The sequence below is a fragment of the Saccostrea echinata genome, unplaced genomic scaffold, assembly GCF_033153115.1.
Source record: "Saccostrea echinata isolate AGI-Se365-2 ecotype Australia unplaced genomic scaffold, CSIRO_AGI_Sech_v1 ptg000037l, whole genome shotgun sequence".
NCBI classification, from domain to species: Eukaryota; Metazoa; Mollusca; class Bivalvia; order Ostreida; family Ostreidae; genus Saccostrea; species Saccostrea echinata.
In genome coordinates, this window is record NW_026889786.1 from 2786194 (window position 1) to 2806655 (window position 20462).

Consider the following 20462-nt stretch of genomic DNA (forward strand, 5'->3'; position numbering starts at 1 on the left):
TTATTATCATATTTCATAGCAAAATATTTATTGTCAAAACAGACATTGTTAGACTCAAACTATTTACCAGGATTTTCACCTCTCTTTTTTCATTTTATTGATTTGCTCGAATGTACCGTAAGCCACATTTCTGACTGATACTTCATCTTACAAGCACAAAGTGGATTCCTTTTGCATATATTTCAAAGCTACAAATATTATGCATATTAATTTATTTTCACACAGTACTTAAATTCTTTTCTCTTTTTTTCATTTGATTTGGGTTGAATATTTGAAAGACAAAGGCTTTGGTCTTATTCAGTTCTACCATTAAGAACGCAAAGGAAATAAATATCAACTTTTGTAATATTGAATTGATATCAAACAACAGCTATTTCAAAAGAAAAGTTTATTTGCCATAGCAATTACATTGAGTTAGAGATATCGATCAGCTGCTCTCATAAATAAGAGATATCAATCAGCGTACATATTTTTAAAATTATATAAAAAAACTATCATGTGTAATCAATTTTTTCAAAAATGTAATATTTGGTACAAATTCTTATGGACATTTATTGAAAATAGTATGAGTAATTTAGGAAAAAAGTATTTGCCAGAACTTTGAAACAATAAATCGATTCTTAATTGTTGTGGTTGAAAAATTAATGAAAAAGGACAAAATCTTAATGATAATAAATTCAATTGAATTTTCATAAGAAATAGGAAACTTGTCTTTTGAAAGTAAAAATTTACAACACATTAATTATATACTAATGCCTCATTAAACAATATATACATTATTCAAATCGTTGCATAATATATATATATATATAAAGATTCAACACAATACACAGTTCCTCTTAAGGTTACATTTCATTCCGCCACAAATATTTAGTGTGACACATTTGGTTTTCCATCTTCTATCATTTACTGTGACACACATCTGCATTTCACTCTTATCATGCCATTGAAATGTAGTATTAGACATCTAAACACACTTCATTGACTTCGATATGCTGACGAATACATAATCATACTATATTGATTCCGTCATATATTTCCAGTGTGACACTTAACTGATATATTTAAAATATAACAAACATTTATACGCTCCATTGATTCCGTCATACATTTTCAGTGCGACACCGATGTACACACTTCATCAAACAAGATCGGGAATCTTCAAATATTATCTTAATAAATATCAAAATATTATTGATTAAAAAAAAAGAATTTAGATTTTGCAAAATCTATAAAAATGTCTATAAAGTATCTGTTGCTAAAATTAAATAAGTTCCTACCAATAGAAAGTATTTTTGGTAATTTCAACGCAAATTTAATCGTAAATAAACAGTACACATTTCATCTTTTATTTGCACAGTTATGTCCTTGATTAAAAATGATTTATAAATTAATACGTGCATTTATATTCGCGATTGATTTGAGTTCTTGTATATCAAGTACTGGAAAGATGCATGATAAATGATTCCACTGAAAATATTTTCAAAAACACTTAAGGACAAGTATTTACTAATTGTTTACTTGTTTTCACTTCAGTAATAAATGTTCTCTTACAGAAAAAATATGAAAAATAAAATCACAGAATTGCAAAATTATACCAACTCTACAGGTAAATTCAATAGATACATGTAACGAAAACACAAGTTACTTCATTTTTCAAATTTTCATGGAAAAAATATACAATTGGATTTTTCAGTGTTAGCAATGATTCATTGTATTCAATATTGTAAAAGGTAGTGGAAGGGGGAAAAAAAATATTTGTCACTGTTTTGCAATAGATTAAAGCAATGTATCACAAACAGGTTCTAAAATTTGCCCAAGCTAAAAAGAAGGGAGAGCAAAACGGCTCCTAGAGAATAGGAGAGACTTGGGGCTGTAGACTGCTTTAACGGGGTTATAGAATTGCAGTCTGCGCTGGTACAGCAAATTCTCTGTCCCCCGTTATTAGTGTGAACAGATGTTAAACAGCCGCTTATAGTCGCTTCACAGCCGAGTTCCTCCTTCGTGTATGTGGAATTTGATGTTAACCTTGCCTGAAACACGTAAGGAAAATAATATTTATTAAAACAACAAAATGTTCACCTTTATATTATCAACTACACATTGTTACTGAAAAAGGTGACGATAACGAACAGTGATCGATCTTTAAAACATCTACAAACAATACAAATCTGTAAACAAAAAATATAAAACACGGACTCCCAAAATTCCAGAGGTGGGATCAGGTGTCTAGGAAGAGTAAGCATCCCCTGTTGACCGGACACACCCGACGGGAGCCGTAAGTATATTGATCAGGTACACGAAATTTTAGTGTAAAAACAAAGGCCTAACGATTGGTATGAAAAACGTCAAAATACGGTGTGTTATATTTGCTAAAAAGGTCATTATAACGACCACAGAATCGAAATGCTGACTTTAAACGAGGTTGTTGAAGCCATGTAACTTCAACCTATCTGACAGTAATCTGCCTCGGTTTAAAAAAAAAATCTTATTTGACAGTCTACATAAATATATCGGATTCATCAAATTCATAGACGGTGAGACAAATTACACAGCTCTCTCTCTCTCTCTCTCTCTCTCTGATGATGGATTTCAGCATAGGTAATTGTACTTTTGTAGATGTAGTGTTATGATTAAGGAATGTTTTTAAGTTTTGTGTGAGTTATTGGTATGTAAATCACACAGACTTGTCACGTAGGCATATTTCATGAAGCGTGCTAGCGCTTCATGAAAAAAATGCCTACGTGCAAGTCTGTGTGATTTACACACCAATATGTTTGAATTTCTCGCTGCCCTATACCGTCACATTTTTATTAATGTCTCTGTATCCTCATTGTGACGTCACTTTAGCGCGAGTCTCTCCGTGTATATTTCTACGCGCAAGTATACACAAACATGGTTTACAAATCAATTTCACAGTGGCTTAGTAGAAAAACACAGCTAATGTAAATATTATAAATGCGAATTATTTTTAAGAATTTAATTTTTTTTTTAATTTTACATCAAAGGAAAAAAATGAATGTCTTCACATAAATATTAAAATATTTTTTCTCTTCAAATTAAAGTATTCATATGACTGAATGTAAGCAATGCTTTAACAGATATATCTACATGTAGCTATTTTGATTTGTTTTAGAAATTAACATACTTACAAAGCAGTAACCAGATGTGAAGCAATTGCCAATTGCATTGTTATCAGTTGCATTTTGTATACAACCATTGTACTCGCAGGTATAGTCATTGCAGGAAATATTTCTTGCCTATCAAAAAAATTAAACGTTATGTATTTGGCCTTGCTCTTATAATAGAATAATGTTCTAAGCTTTTAAAAGTAATTATCTATGTCAAAGAATCTTCTTTCAACAATAAACTTTAAAAAACAAGTTTTGATTAACTGATAATCATCTAAAAAAGAGAGAAATATGAAGAATATACCACAGTAGTGGTGGCTTCGGTGGTAGTGGTTGTTTCTGCTGAAGCTGTTGATTCCGATGCTGTTGATGTCATTGTTGTTTCAGTTGATGAAACTGTAGCGTCTGAGGCTGGAAATAACATTTGAGTATGATTATTTTATTTTCATTTTTCAGTCACTCGATGTTTCATTTTTCTTAAAATTGCAGATAATGCATTTCAACATTTGGATGATAAGTAAAATATATTCAACATTGTCTAGTTATCTAGCTTTTCAATGACTTCTGATTTTGTTAATCTGTGTGATCAGTAATATATGTCCAGACACCTTTCTTAAGAAAAAATAATTCCTGCGAATTCATTTCATATACATTTCATTCATTGTCATTTCATACAAAATATAATTCATATAGAACATGGTAATGTGAACCTGTATGTATGTTTATTACAGATATTCGCTTTTGTAATATTCTTTTAAACCAGTGCATTGCCTGGAAATTTTTATGTTACAGCAATAAATGGTGATTTAAATTTAAGGCTTAAGCATGCTGATTAAAATTCTAGTCATTATAGTTAGCTATGCTGATCTAATTACGTAAGTCAATGGTGCGGGAAGTAGTGATGATGCAAATAATGCTATGGGAGTGTTTGACAAACATTTTATTAGTTCTTTAAGCGGAAAGGACTATAGATTTCCTCCTCGTCTGTCCGTTAGTCTGTCTATCTGTCTGTTCAGGTTTTCCCATTTGGTTTTTGGGCGTTTTTCTTACAAGTGTGCAGATATTGAGCTAAGTTTTGGTATGTGAGTGTAGCTTGATGAATTATAGATCAAATTTTCATTTCATTACACTTTGAGAGTGTTGAAGAAATCGCGGGCATTCTAATTTTTAAGGGGAACCAGATGACACTTGCCGGTAGGGGACTATTTTATTGCTTTATAATACAATACTTTCAAAATGCATACATGTATTTGCTTTGTGGTTGTCGTATGTTTTAAATGATAAAAATTGATAGAACGGAAATTATTTGCTTCGTTGAAAGAAATATTGAAAGATATATATACTTACTTGTGGTCGCTGCAAGTGCTGTTGACAGAACGAATGCTGAAGAGAAACAATACAAATTCGAATTTACAAGGAAATTTTGAGATTAAATACAAATTTAAAGAATACGTCATTTCTGCTTTTTTCCATCAAGTATTATAAATAAATATTAAGAAAAAAAAGCTTTTCCAGCCCTTGGAAATAAATTTCGTTCTCAGCAATGGCTTTTGAGTGATATGAATATTCATATCCTGAAGTTTGATATAAAAATCATTCAAACAGAAGATTTATCAAACTTTGCTTATTTGTTTTAAAAGCATTGCAATCATTTTTCGATTTTTCAATAAACCCATAAAAGCGTTTAATAACATTAAATTTTCGTTTATCTGTCAGTTATATAAATTTATTAAAGTCTAGAGTACCTGAATGTAAATAAAATATTAATTATACAAAATACAATTATGGATAAAAGATAAAATTTTATGCCTCATAAAATGTTTTATTTGCCAAATTTTTCCATGGCAAGTGTCATAGTTAATAAAATTAATGTGATTATGCAAAGGCTACATTGTATCATTTGCAAGTTATATTCAGATCAGATTCGACTTATATCAGGGTCAAATTCCGAATATTTATTTTTATTTTTTGAAGTACAAGGTTTTCGGGGAGGGGGATTTTTTGGTTATTTTAGGCAGAAGTGTCAGGATGTCAATTTCTAAATGTTGATTATCTACGTTTGATTTTAAAATATTCCATAAGAGAAATTATTTCTATTACACATTAAAATAAAAATTGAAAGGTGAATCATAAGCCTGCATTTTTTTCAATGTTTTTCAACCCTTATGTTTTAGTTAATGACTCTTTCAAAAGATTGTCAATATCTGAGATCAAATGACATAATTTGTTATTCAAATTTTCTGCCAAACTTCAATTGATACTGTATTGAATTTACTTGGGGGAAAATTCTCAAATAAGTCAATATAAAATTATTCCAATTTCAGATTAAAATTTAACTATTACTCAGAATTTGAGACGACATACCTTAGAGAACATCATCAAAATTTTATTTCGGAGAACATATTGTATACAATTAAAACATATTTCTACAATGTAAAGTACGTTTGTTCATATGCTGAGAAAAAACATGGTGAATACGCGTTGAATTCATGTATACAACTTGTTCAATTTATGCAGGGTTTTCCCTTTATTTTTGTGACTCTCATTAAACAGCTGTAGCCATTATTGAATCATATTTTAGTTTGACAAGTCAATGGTACGGGGCGAACTACCTGGTTTTTATCGATCTTTGATACCGGGATGATGATAAACGTGAAAGGTATTCGTCTTAAAACTATGCTTGTAACAGTGAAGTCTTAAATAATCTACATACTTATTTTTACCATACCTGAAGGCAATAAACATGATATTTATGATGTTTTTTTGTAATTCAACCTCGCTTTTGAAGAGAATAAAATTGTCACGGTATCGAGGTACATGACACTTTAAATATCACCATTAAATTTAAAATTAAATTTAACTTGGGTAAGAGAAGTAATATTTCTTGATAACTCAAAACTGCAAAATACTTCTTATTGATAAAATATATCATACATAAAATTGAGAAGTAAAAATTCATAAATTTTGCAGAAAAAAAGGAAACAGTAATGTTGAAATTGGCAAAATGAATACAGTATATTGCATTACTAAAATTTCAAAACATTACGTGCTAATGGTTTATGTGTATTTAAAATAATTCATCTTGAGTAACCAAAGTCAGGTGCTTTTTCTCCACACCTTTTTCTTTTAAATTAATCTTAACCCGAGGAAGTCTGCTGCTGCCCAGCTATTGATTCCTCTAAATTATAGCATAAAAAGTGTAGTCATTTGCGCATTTAAGACACGCTAATCCTCTGAAATAGAAGAAATATTACTCACCTGCCGTCAAGCAAAATGCCATTTGGTATTTCATCTCAGTCATGGTGAAGGCAAAATCAGGTAATATCAGTAATCAACAGAACTCTAGACTACAGCTGTAAAAAAGAAAACAACGGCACTCTGTTTGTACAGAATGGATCGTGTAAAATATAATCAACAGTTTCTTCCTTTAGAAGAGCCTCGTTGGTTATGATGATGAAGGTGACTTGATCCAGTCTCACTTTAGGAGATATAGTTGAACAGGTCTTAAAAGAAAAAGTTAAGATATATATACTTGTAGTGGGTGTTTATAAACTGGAGAAACACTATCAGTACCTGATATAACATAAAATACACATCAAAAATTAAATTTAGGAAGTAACAACGTGGGAAATGATAAAGGATATCACAGTTAATCCCTCAATTAGTCTGTTCCTTTGAAATTGTCGTGCAATGACATCTAAAGTTTAATTATCTAACAGAAGTGAATATCATAATAAAGCCTTTTCAAAATATCCTATGATGTCATTCTACAATTCATTCATCTTCGACATGGGATTTACATGTAAGAGCTCACAATGTCAATTACCAATAGGTTAGTATCTCAGATTATGCTCGCGAGAGTAATGCTATTTATTCTCACATGAGCCTTTGGCTTAGGTGAGCTAAACATATTCTAAACATATTCTGTTAAGTCATATCCAAATTACTTATATATTGCTCACTTTGAAATAACCATAACAATGAGATCAGTTCCAGAGAAATCTACCAAAAGGACATCAATTTTAAAATTTATCAAATAGGAGGATAATTTCAACGTCAATTGGTTACTTCAGATCACAACATTGCGTAATAAAGCAATGACACACAATGTAAGCTTTCCTACTTATTCAAATAATTTTTCAAACTAATTCAGATATATTAACCCCTTTCCCTTGCTCCATAAAATCATAACATCCAGTTTACATAATAGTTAAAAATGACTTTTAGTAAATAAAACTGAGATGTGCAAGTAACCTTTAATAAACGATGGAGTGTTCCAAGGAACGCATCTGTCGCCTGCTACAGCATCAGCAGCTTATAAATATTAGAGTGATCAGCTATTTATTTACATACTAGTATTGTAATACGTTTATGTATTTGCCTTCAGAGAAAAATATATTTTGGATATTAAGACTGCAATGGCAATGAAAAAGAAATATGATCAACCATCAAAGCTATCTATAGCAACTGCAGCTTATTTGAAGTACGATCCATTTCGATATACCGATCCCGATGTATTGAATACTTCGTATATCCCACTTGAAAAGCGGGTGATGTATGGTGATGGGCGTGTCCGTCCGTCCGTCCATCTGTCTGTCTGTATGCCCGTCCTTTGTGTCTTGGGGTACACATCTCTTATCCGCAACTCCTCCTTTACCACTGAATATAATTTAATGATACTTTCACAGAATCTTTATTACAGTGCCATTGTACACCTCCTATTTTACTTTTTGATCTGACACTTACATCTAGCCTCCCATAGTAAAACATGGATTTTACCATTATAATCATATGGGAGGCCGGGGGTATCATTTTGTGATCTTTGTGCTCACAGTATCTCTAATTTTAAAGTTCAAAATTTTGTGGTTACTGTATATCATACAGTTAAAGAAAACTGTCATGAGCTCATTATCATGTAATACATATGTATAAGTGCTACTTATCGAAACTTGTGCATTTCAATATTCAGAAAACATTAAATTTTGAGTATTTTAGTAAAGTGTATCAAAGGTCAAGATTAAGAAGACAGTAACACTGTTTTCTGCACAATGTTTTTCGACAAACATTGAACATGGTAACTATCTTGCATACCTCGAAATGTCTAAAATTATGCTGTATATCGGCATTAGGAACAATTTTGAAAGTAGGTCAAATTTAAGTTGAAAAGTCAGGAGGTCGTCAACCATGATATTCTTCAAAAGCCATAGTGCCAAGAAGGGTATTTTACAAAAGTCATAGTGCTAAGAAGGGTATTTTACAAAAGTCATAGTGCCAAGAAGGGTATTTTACAAAAGTCATAGTGCCAAGAAGGGTATTTTACAAAAGCCATAGCACCAAGAAGGGTATTTTATAAAGGCCATAGTACCAAGACGTACATAACCGAAAAATCTTATCAATACCTCTTACAGTTCTCAGACAAACAGACGGCCGAATAGACAGACTGAGGGACAAACAGACAGGATAAAGTGATCTCTTAGTGTCGCTCTGCAAAAGTTTTCAATTTAAAATAAAATCAAAATCAAAAAAGGAAATTTACAAATGAAACCTCTTCTACCAAAAATCTTGGAAATAAACGTTTAAGCTACTGGTTTTGAAAATATCAAATTCTCATCTTAATACATGCGTCTAATGCAATGCGTATGAAAATTATGAGTTGCTGAAAGAATCTATAGCTAATAGCAGTGACAAGGTCAAAATATATTTTTCACAATACAATAGATCAATATGAGAATATGACTTCTAAAAATAGCTGTCTGCTCATTAATGTAAGTGGATATCAGTTTGACATTTACAAGGTTTGTAATTAAGATGGCATTGCAAAGGTACCCTGTTTTTGTTTGCAGTATTGATTGTTTCTGGGCAATGTCATTTATTGTCTTAACTTGATTTATGTTGAACCATTTAAAGAGATAAAAAGGGAAAATGAATTACTCCATGCAAGGGGAATTGAATATTTTTTGGACGAATAGATCTCGAGATGCCTGAAGATGAAAGCAAGGCTAATATATTCAATATGATAGCTTAGCATAAAAGCAACAAAGAAAAAAACAAGGGTTCATTCTGACTACTGATAAATAAATGTTCGGGGTTCCAAGTATGACATTTTATGTTAGTTACTGAAACATAACTTTCTATAATTCTATATTGTTAAAAAGTATACGATGGTTATTTTGTACCACATTCTTTTTTATCTTGGAGTTTATCCAATAAAAAGTCAAACATTTCAGAGGTTATCATTTGCAGTTATAATTTTTTAAACGTATTTATGATATTTGACCCTTTTAATATGGAAAATTTTATTTATGCTTAAAGTTGCAGTGTGTTTGCATCCGGTATGTTTATAACAACCATAAATGTCATATCTAACTGTGGACCGCCAATAAGTGATTGATCTAATGGAAAAATAAGATTACTGAAGCTTTATCTTCTGTGTGATAAACCTTGTCCACGTGTTTAAGACCTCTGGTGAGGTTAGACAGTTCAATTCCCGTCTCAATCAATGATGTAATATACGTTTATTGACCACTTGTAGCAAAGCTGATAATATTCGGTCTGTTGTAGCTTCATTACCTGGGTAATTGATTAAATAAGAGCAATACATTGGTGTGCTTTATTATTTATTACGTTCTTCCGTGCTAAAAGATTCACTGCGTCTTGGCTTAATTCACGAACGATTGCTGACACTGGTTTGAACAGCATTTGCCTCTAACAAATACAATCCTATATTCTTAATTAACCTATATTTTGTAGTTCATGTAAAATATCTCTTCATTTGAAAAGGCATACATAAAAGGAATACATTCTAAAACTAATATATGTAATGGAATTAAACCACAGAAGTTAGACAAGTTTTTCTTTATATTTTACATAGACCTCTTGATATACATTTATACCACATAATATACAACATGAGTATAAATTTCAAAGGAAAATTAATTACGTCTAAACTTTATCTATTTCGTAATTATATATATAATTTATACGTAAATATATATACTAGTATTTGAAATTGGTACATTTAAAAGTTCTTAAAAATTATAAAGCTGAAATGCAGTCACATATGTTTTAAACAACTGTTTTTAATGGATGTTTGACGATACGGACTTTCTGAATATGATTGCAAGAATACTTCGGGCCATCATTTCACACTGAAATGACCACGAATTCCTCCGTTTACCCAATGCAATCACGACAAAGAGCACATGGCGGGTGTGACCGATGGACAGGGAATGCTTACTCCTGCATGGTACCTGATCCCACCTCTGATGTTTCCAGAATTCCGTGTTTGCTCTGCTCACATTTTGTATAATTTCACAGGAGCTTTTGAGGATGATTACAGTACTGTTCGTTATCTTTATAGTTCATTTCATGAATTGCTCAGGTATACACAAATGAACATTAAATGACCACACGTAAATATTAAATGCTTTGTTGACGAAGAGATGTACATGCACATATTAATATATCCACGGTAATCGAAAAACAGGCGTCGAAACATTTGTTCCAAATTAGATTGACAGCAATTGAGGGATAATGGTCCCAGTGTCTGATTATATCATGTGGAAAATATTTTTCAATTTCCTACAAAGAACTCTGAATGATTTTATCAATGTTGAAGCAAAAGACAATTTTAATGTAAAGGATTTACTATAGATTAATCAGTTTGTGCATTTTATGAGCAAAGCTGTGTTTTTCACACATAAATGAAATGAATGTAACAAAGTGAAAAGGCAGCTATAGGTTATTGATGAATTTATATACATCAAACATATAAAGTCGGTGATTTTACAAATTAATAAAGAATACAATTAAATACAAAAACATGTATATAAGTTAAGCATACATACAAGTTTTAAGGCAATGAATTCTATTGTAAATCTTACGTAATCTTATAAAATTAATAATAGTAAAAATGAGTAATAGTCTGCTCTCGTTAACAAAAATAGACTGTTTCTATTTGTTTTTTCCTTTGTTGTTTTTAATGGACGTTCTTACCTCTAGGATATGCTACTTTTTTATTTTCTTTTCTAACATGTACATTTAAGATTGCAATTGTCTCTACTCCGGCTGCCTTTCATTCGGGTATTTTACTAGTTTTCATACCTTCTGTTTAAACTTGTATTTCATCTCGTTCTGTGGCAGAATTTTTTGCCACTTTTTGTTTTGATTTATCTGTTTGTGATTATTATGTAACATGTACTCAATTTGGTCCGTTTGACCTCTATATTGGTTTGTTTGGCCTCCCAGTACAAGTATTTAATAACAAGTGCATTTAGTTGTCGTTATAAAAAATTGCAATTGTGGAAACACAACAAAAAAATTCTCTTGTTTTTGGCAAGATCTGCCTTCTTTTAAAGCATTAGCTTTTGGCTGAAAGAAGTTTTAAATCAAATTAACAACATACAAAGTACAATAAATAAATGTTGAATAACATATTATTCAACAAGCAATAGAAACACATTGATTTTGTGACGGGCAGGTTTGCAAATTACTAACACCGTGCTTTTAATTTTGCAGATAACATCGTGGAAAACTCATTTATCACTTTTTAACTTGATAAGTGTCATAAATTTCTCCACATATTGTATAATTAGATTCATCAGCTTCCAGGTAGATTTTAATATTTTATGCGTTAACGGACAAATGTTTTTTTTTAATACCTGAGAGATAGAGAGAGAGAGCTCTGACTATATTTAATATTACATTTGAACGATAACGTTCTTCGTGTGCTTTGCACAATAATTGTGAATTAGATACACTCTTCAGGAAAAAAAATTCTTACATAAATTTTATATGTTCTTCTATCAATAGTACGGAAGCCGGTAGGTGCCAGGTAGAAAAATATTTTATCTGGCGGCCGCCAGAACTTATCTTGCGGCCGCCAGATAAGTTATCTGGCGGCCGCCAGAAAGTTATCTGGCGGCCGCCACATAATTTCTGGCGGCCGCCAAATAACTTTCTGGCGGCCGCCAGATAACTTATCTGGCGGCCGCCGGAAAATTATGTGGCGGCCGCCAGGTATTTATGTGGCGGCCGCCAGATAAAATATTTTTTCTACCTGGCACCAACCGGCTTCCGTACAATAGTACGTTTTAATAAAGCGTGTTTAAAGATACATCAGAAATCATTACAACTTCTGAAATTTACAATAATCCAAAGTCATACTGTAACAGGTTTGACGAAAAGTCTTCAATTTTCTACTTTAATATTGCAGCTTTATGAAGTGCAGTTATACGTGTAAAAAAAAATGTCTGATCTTTGTAGAGATTTCTTTTATTTCATCGGTATGCTTTTCACACATATTTCGACAATTTTTATATACTGAAATAATCATCGTAAATAATACAATGGATATTGTGAACAGAGCCACGTGGACCTCCGGAAACGTCAGAGGTTGGATCAGGTGTCTTTGAGAAATGAACATCCCGTGTTGATCTGTCACACCCGCGTGTGCATCTGGTCATAACTGGGTAAACGGAAAAATCCGAAGAGAATTCCGTATGAAAAAAATAATGGCCTAACACTTTGTATGAAAGAAGTCAGTCAAAATTCGATAAAACGAGATTGAATTTGCAAACAAAGTTAGGTAACGCGATGGAATTTGCAAAAGTTGATTTGAAACGAGATTATTGATACTTCTGTATCATCAACTTTTTTATCCGTCTGCGCCAAGTTTTAGAAACTGTTCGTATGTAGAGCATGTTCTTGCATATTGAATAAATTGGGAGACTGTTGATGATAGGGAAAATATTTGGCAAAAATGATTTTCCCGATAAATCTCCGAGGATTTAGCAGAAGATAAATAAAACTTGCGCAAAAATTTTAAACGTTGAAACAACATGTTGAACTTGTTAAGTGGCATATATGAACTTGCAAAATGACTGATATCGTAAGATATTGTCCTTTAACGATAAATTTATGTGACAAGGTACCATTTTTTATTGGTAGAGAGAAAACTCCAGGCCTGATTACAAAGAACCTGAATTGATCTCTTAAATACATGTAGGGATATTTTTTTGTATTACTTTATGGCACGGTTAGTTCCAAGTACATGTATAGAGAAACGCTATGTAACAGTTTGAAATCAATAGGTAAACCTTACTAAAATGCAAAAGGATGTTTAAGATTGAATTCAAATAAAAGTGTCCTTTGTTCATTTCATGTAAAAGACTCTTAAAGATAAGGAAAATGGGGGAACACACACAATATATAAATAAAACTGCCCATGCTTTTTAAAATTATCTGGGCAAGAATCAGAGGAAAATGGGATGATGAATCGCGATTCCTTCCAAGCGTACCAGCAAAAATTACCATAATTACACAATTGACTGCAGAATAAATACAATTTCCCCAAATTATGATATTTTAAATCTGGATCATTAAAAATTGCGAAACCAAAATCAGTCAAGGGCAGGTAAAGGATATTTAAAAAAAAAAAAGAAAAAGAAAATTAAATCAAGTTTAGATTTTAGGGGTTTAGAATTAAATTCATAAACGTTCATGGTGAATTTAAAATTTTAAAATGAACCATACTGAAAATTTTACACCGTAATTTGAAATGACATAAAGAGAGCAATAAAATGTGAATTAATTTATCAAACAAGTCTCTTTTTGCAGTTTACATTACTTACACTAGTCATAGAAATAAATGCAACCTCCATATTTTATGGTTGAATGGCAAACAATGATATATATTTTAAATAACTACATTTTTTAGAATCGTTCTTTGTAGAATTATGGCTCTTTTCCATCCGTTTGTCACTATCGAACAAGTTGCAAAAAAGTATCACATTCAAGTCTGAACTTGATGACTTTAAATAGTGTCATACTTTTTTCTAAATAAAGCAGAGCAGTTTTAATCAAGAAAAAGATAAAGTTATTGAAAAAATAATAATCATGCAATTATTTACAAACTGAAAAAAATATTTCAAAACAGTCGATTGTACTGTTCAAACACATGGGTCCAAATTATCCCCAATCAGTTGAGTATACTAAATCGAGGGTTAGGGCTGGGGCCGGGGGAGACTTGGAGTTACAACTTTTAGGGTTTTTGATTAACAAATAGGACAATTTTTTGATAAATAATGATGGATTTTGTGAAAAAAGTGCTTTCTCTTGCAAATCCATGTCAATAGGTGTACTGTGTGTATCGATTGATCGTGAATTTGGACTCGTTAAATAAATTAATATTTTTTTTAAATAAAGAGATATAATGGAATAGAAACCAACTAAATCTCAAATTGTATCAAAATTTCCAGTTAAAATTGATAAAATAAAACAAGGCAATTAAAAAAATCTAAACACGTAATAAGATTTAGGTTTATTATTGTTCTTGGATAGTTATGCTCCATTTTAACCTTGCAAGCACGTGTAAAGCACTTACTCGAATTTATCCACTGACTTTATCAAATTCACCAGGGAGTGAACAGAAAAAATACTATCTGCTCAAAATGAATATTTCATAGCAATTATTTTCAAATATAAAATTGCAACAAGTTACATGATAACGTCTTTATTACTTTGATTATATTTAAATATGCCGGCGGGGGGGGGGGGGTGTTTGATAACCGTGAGAAACTAAATAGCTTTGAAAAACCGTACGAAAATATGTCATTAATGGTAATATGCTTCAAGCTGCAGATATGAAACTGCATTGCGACATCTTGCATTGGAATATTATCATTATTGATTATACATTTATTCACATCAAATAATGTGTCCCATAATTGCCAAATTTAGTGATAAATATCCTCATTATTTCCCATGACTAAAGTTGTAGGATTTAATATCAATATTTCTTGACAATGTAAATCAACGCCTTTTACCACATTCTCTGTATGGATTAATTGATATAACATCAAGCTAGGAAAACAGAAATACGGTTCCGTTTTTAGTGTGCATACTTGGTTTCCGTGCGCGAGATTTCATTTTTCTCTTAGCTCCTCTTCGATATCCTGTTAATATGACTTTAAAATTTAAATATTGCGTAAGAAGAGTTTTGTTCAATTCCAACAACAGATTCAGCTTCAATCCTTCGGGCGAAGATGAATTTAAATTATGGTCTGCAGCTTTTAAACTTCGATTGCAGCATTAAAGTGAGACACACCAACAAGGTTTATAGACATTTTAATCCCTACACTCGATTTTTATGGTGGAGATTTGATATGTACACGTAGACAATACACCTTTTGTAATTCAGCTGCACCATTCTGCCCTCTTAATTAACTTTATGTCAACAAACTTTTGTTTGTCAAATTACATAAAGTATCATTAATCTAAAAATTGATTCTATCATGCAATTTACAAAACCAAATTATGCTTATTGTTACATAAAAAATAAGGTAGGATTTTTTGTTGTTGTTTAATTTCTTTTTCAAAATACATTTTTAAAGACAGCTCTTTTCCCTTAGTCATAAAATATAATTTCATCTAAAATTTACCCAACAGCTCTAACAATGGCTGCTAATTAGCCTTACAATCTGTTAAGTTTAAAGGAAAACGTACAGGCTTGCAATTTTCGGATTGTGTATATATATATATATATATATATATATATATATATATATATATATATATATATATATATATATATATATATATATATATATATATATAGGTTGGATGCATAAATTAGGGTTGGTCGGGTAACCATCCATAAACAAACATATTATTTCCTAGGCCTTAGAGACAATTTGCAGCACTAAAAATTATTCATCTTCCTCTTTATTAGACTTCATCTGCTCCTCTCACCAACTCATGTACATATCTTGTACCGATCTATTTTTTAAGCAGTTAAGAGACTGTATCATTCACAGTCTCATATAAACCGAGATAAATGATAAATCTTACATTAAAAGAAACATAATATCGAGAAAAGAAAAAAAAGAAAGAAAGAAAAAAGGATTTTTTATTAAAGAAAAAATAAAAATTAACTTGTTTGGAAAGCATAAATTATTTAAATTATCATAAGAAAGTACCAAATGATTTTCTGAGAGAAGAACAACTCACCTTCTTTACTGTCTTCAATCTCCTTGTCCATCTACGCAGATGAGCTTTAGCAGCAGAACGGTAACCAGGGAACGGTCATAACAAGCCTTCTATTGGAGGATTCTGCAACAAGCACTCACCTGCTCCGTTGTTGTGACAATGTGATGAATAATTTTACCTTTGTTCTGTCTCTGCATTAAATAGCCTACACTGATTGCATCTTGTGTGTGCCATTACATAAGGTGGTAAAATGAATATTGTGGATTTAGAAAACGTCTTCAGGCAACAAAAAGCATAAAAATCAGCGACTTCCTGGTAAATGTGCATAAAGGTTTTACCTTTTATGTACTGCTTCCCTGTGCTCTAAAATAGTGTAATATTTATTAGTAACAAATGGAATTAACCTAGTATATTATTTAGAAATGCAAAGAAAATGATAATTTGTATATGTAGCATCTCATTTACACAATAGAAAGATGTTATTACTTTCTTTAGCAAAAATAGAGATCAGACACCAAAAACAACAAATTAAGTTAATTTTAATATTTTTTTTGCCTATTCCTAAAAGATGTTTCCCAAAATATTTGAAAACAACAAATTTGGAAGTTTCTGTTCAGAGGAAAGTGAACAACAACAAAAACCTTTCAACGTTTATTTTAAATAAAATATCTTGCAACTAACATTGTAGAATTCAGAAATATTGGATTACATCTATAAAAAGTTTTAAATTAGCCTCTTTTGTTCAAACCGAAACAATTCCAAGAAATGATGAATTACATTGCGCACACCCGATAGTGAAGTTCTCTACATTACAGAAGGTGATTATCAGGACGTTATTTGGTCACACATTTTTCGCTGATTACCCCGAATTTAAATCGGTGATGCAGGTGGAACAGAAATGATTTTTACATCACGTGTGGTTCATAGGCGCACCAGTGACATAAAATACACGAGGACGTAGAGAGTAATAAAAGCTAATAATAGCATTATTTTTGTAATTTTCCGTCGTAGATCAAGTCAAAAGCTATACAGCCAAAAAAGGTTTATTAGAACTGAAGTGTTCGCAAGTGCATTTCTTTCGTTCGGATCAACTTTCAAGAAGCAATGTAGAAAAACTACTAAATTGCAAATTTTAAACATAATAAAGGATTATAAAGGATTAACCATTAAACATAACAAAGGATAAAGGATTAACCATGAACACATTATGTTAAAAATGACTGACCATTAAAAAGGTCAAGATAGGTTCATATTACAGATTTTCATAGTCATATTTAGATCATAATCTATTAAACAAAAAGGTTTCAGAATTTCAGTTTTATACCGAGGAATCAGCAATTGATATGTGTATCAAATGTTATTAATTAAAAACCTTCCTCGTGGATTTATATGCTCTGTTCATACGCAGAGTTTGAACTGCGAATTAAATATGGACCGAGTGCATACGGAGAATTAAATGCGAATAATTTTAATTCGAATTAATTTACTACGCATCAAATTACTTCGCATTAACTCCAAGTGAATGCCAAGAGAAGCTAATTCAATTAAATTTTGACGCATTTATAATAGCAAAATTAAGCCACATGTCGGTGGTCAGATATAAGTAATATATAAGATATAAGTATGACCAGTGTTGCTTTTTGATATTTTTGCGTAAATAAAGTAAAAGAATATTTTTGATGTTTTTTTTTTTTTTTTTAATTTGTGATTTTTTTATCACTATAATAGTCTTCAACAAGATTCAGTAAATTAGCCATATTTATATGAAGTCTTTTAGCGAATCAAATCGCATGGATTGTACATGTTAAGCTTGAATTTTCTCTATTTTTAATAATGCATCAATCGCAATAATATACATGTATACAATGTGAGGACTACAAGTGCCCCATTCATAAAAATGACAGCCACAGGGAATATTTTGATAGAATTGGTGACAGTTTTTAGATGCATATTAAAGTATCATTTAGACAATTAAAATTCAGACTGAATAACATCTTTCCTTTCCTTTTCAGAAAATGTTAGTAATAAAGTAATTCGAAAACTAAATGGACAATACGAAATGCTCCCAGCGGGCAAAGGAAACAATATAGGCTTTGTTTATAATGTCTCATATGGACAAATATATTTGAGAAGACCTGAATAATTTCACACCTGGAAATCCAGCCTTTTCACAAGTTCCCTTTCACAGAATTAAATTCTTCAGTTTTTATTGATTTCCTAAATACAAAGGTACATTGCAGGGTCCAGTAAATGTTTTTCAAAGCCCCATCTTTACTCCTCTCAGAAATGGTAACTGCTGTGAAAGAGAAACTTCAGATGGATTGTGCTACAAAATATTTAAAAAGTGGTATAAATGAAATGTGGATACTAGAAAACTTTTAAAAGTGTTTACAAAATATTGCTCTCCCCTCCCTCCATTAAAAAAACAATCGCAGAAAAACTCATGACTTAGATACCTCTTGTCGAAAACAATTTTACTGAATATTGACATTAACGACATACTCCTGATTAAACTCCATGACAAACAGCCAGACATCAAAATTTTCAGTATCAAGTTCACCTTAAATTTTTATGATGCAATACCTAATCTTCTTATTGTGTTTTTGTCTCTCAAAATATTCGGTAGGCAAGAGCACATTCTGAGTGTGAGTATGATCTCTATAAAACCAGGATTGGGTTTCTTTCAAAGTTTATGTTACAGATGTTTAAAGCTAGCAATTCGCACATTTTATGGTCGTAAGATAATGGCTGTTTGCAAACAAAACCCATAGTTGAGTTCATGTTGTTAGGCCATTGTTTTCATTCTTTTTGACTGCGGACTACTTTCTTTACCTGATCGATACAAAGGGATCATGGTAGGTATCACAGTTCATGAGCGATGCATACGTACTCCTCCAAGGTACTTCCAATATCTGGTGTCTCCAGAGGTCCAGGTTTTTTCTTTCTTTTTTTTTTTAATTTATTTATTTATTTATTTATTTTTTTTTTTTTGGTTGTCAAAATTAGTTTTGTTTAAAGGGTTCATGAGATTGAACGCTACTCGTAATCCTAACCTTTTCATCATTCTCCTAAATTAAACATTTTCTGTCATTTTCTGATAAGTTAGCTTTATAAAATGTATTTTATATTGCTAATTAGACTACATTTCGTTATAAAAGTTCATATTCTTCTTATCTGTATACTACAAATGATGTTATATAAACGCAGTTATTTGCACAATATGAAATATTCAGGATTACGTATAAAAAGATCATGTAAATGATATTTCTGGAAAATTATTTTTAACAATAAGGAGAGTCAAGTCTGGACTAAAACAGGCTGGGTTCATCAGAAACTATGGCTACTAGCCTACAACTCCATATTTCTAAAATTGCTTAGAATGTGTTGAGCTGCATATAATGTTGAATACAAATACTTAATGAATAGTACTTGTGAATTGATAAATCTGAAATTTTATTAAACATATATAGAGAGATAATATCAATTTTAAAGACATTTCAGATTCGAGTCTTTTTCCCAAGGGTTTTTTTTTTGTTATTTTAATTGCCTCACTAATTCTTCATCATCTTAAAGAAGTTGAAATACAACTGTTTCAGTTCTGTTATCGATGTTGACTATTTATGACATTTCTTTGACAATATCTTAAGTACCTCTGATGTTCTGTCAGTATATACTCTTTGTTTCGATGGAGAACGTCAATAGTTTTGATTTAACATTTAACATGACGAAGAACTTTCCATGTGTTCTTGAGTATATATATTGAAATGTCTTATAGATCATTCGATCTTGTGCATTTCTGATAGCTAATCAGGCTTCTGATCAATACTTCTTATGAAAGATTATAAATGTTTTGCGAGAAAAAAATCTCAGCAATGTAAAAACTGCAAAAAGAGTGACATGTTTTTACGTTCAAATCCATACGGACGTCATGTCAAATCTGAGAAGTTGCCTACTGTTTTCTGATGAAAGTTTTCATGTCTTAAGGGTATATCCTGTTCTATCTGGGACATCTCTCTGAAGTAATATACAATGTATGATCATTTAGTTTAGCGTGCTTAAATAGCTATAAAAATTGATCAAATAAAAAATGATGAAGCATTTTTTTTTTACATAAATCACCAGACATCAAAATTAAATGTGTTAAAATAACTTTCTCAAGACCTACATAAAGGTGAACCGATATATTTGATGCATTAGATCTTACTTCTTTTCTTTTGATACCAGAGTCAATACTCATGCATTTTTTCTGCTGTTTAGTTTCAGCAATTAATCAGAAAAAACCAAACAGAGAGGTATTTAAATTCAAACAAACCCTAACGAAAAAATACTATAGTTAACTATAGT

At 31.1% G+C, this 20462-nt stretch overlaps 1 protein-coding gene across 2 annotated transcripts; it reads right to left on the minus strand.

Moving 5' to 3' along the window:
• Positions 1-371: 371 nt before the first annotated feature.
• On the minus strand, positions 372-16277 carry LOC133200190 (uncharacterized). 2 transcript variants are annotated; one of them, XM_061335994.1, is made up of 6 exons: positions 16140-16277; positions 6390-6484; positions 4479-4514; positions 3436-3542; positions 3153-3260; positions 372-2033 (listed from the first exon to the last, which is right to left on the minus strand). In XM_061335994.1, exons 2-6 carry the CDS (start codon positions 6430-6432, stop codon positions 1806-1808), a joined length of 522 nt encoding a protein of 173 aa, XP_061191978.1. In that variant the 5' UTR covers positions 6433-6484; positions 16140-16277; the 3' UTR covers positions 372-1805. The 2 variants fall into 2 exon arrangements, with proteins under 2 accessions (XP_061191978.1, XP_061191977.1); XM_061335993.1 differs by having other exon boundaries at positions 6390-6634; positions 16140-16276.
• Between the last annotated feature and the right edge of the window lie 4185 nt (positions 16278-20462).

Bases quoted from the DNA above. Each gene is read 5' to 3' on its own strand.
- LOC133200190 (XM_061335994.1), bottom strand. From the start codon at position 6,432: ATGACTGAGATGAAATACCAAATGGCATTTTGCTTGACGGCAG. The intron at 4,515-6,389 runs GTGAGTAATATT...GTTTCTCTTCAG, and splicing joins GGCATTTTGCTTGACGGCAG to CATTCGTTCTGTCAACAGCA. The intron at 2,034-3,152 runs GTAAGTATGTTA...TACGTGTTTCAG, and splicing joins TCACATCTGGTTACTGCTTT to GCAAGGTTAACATCAAATTC.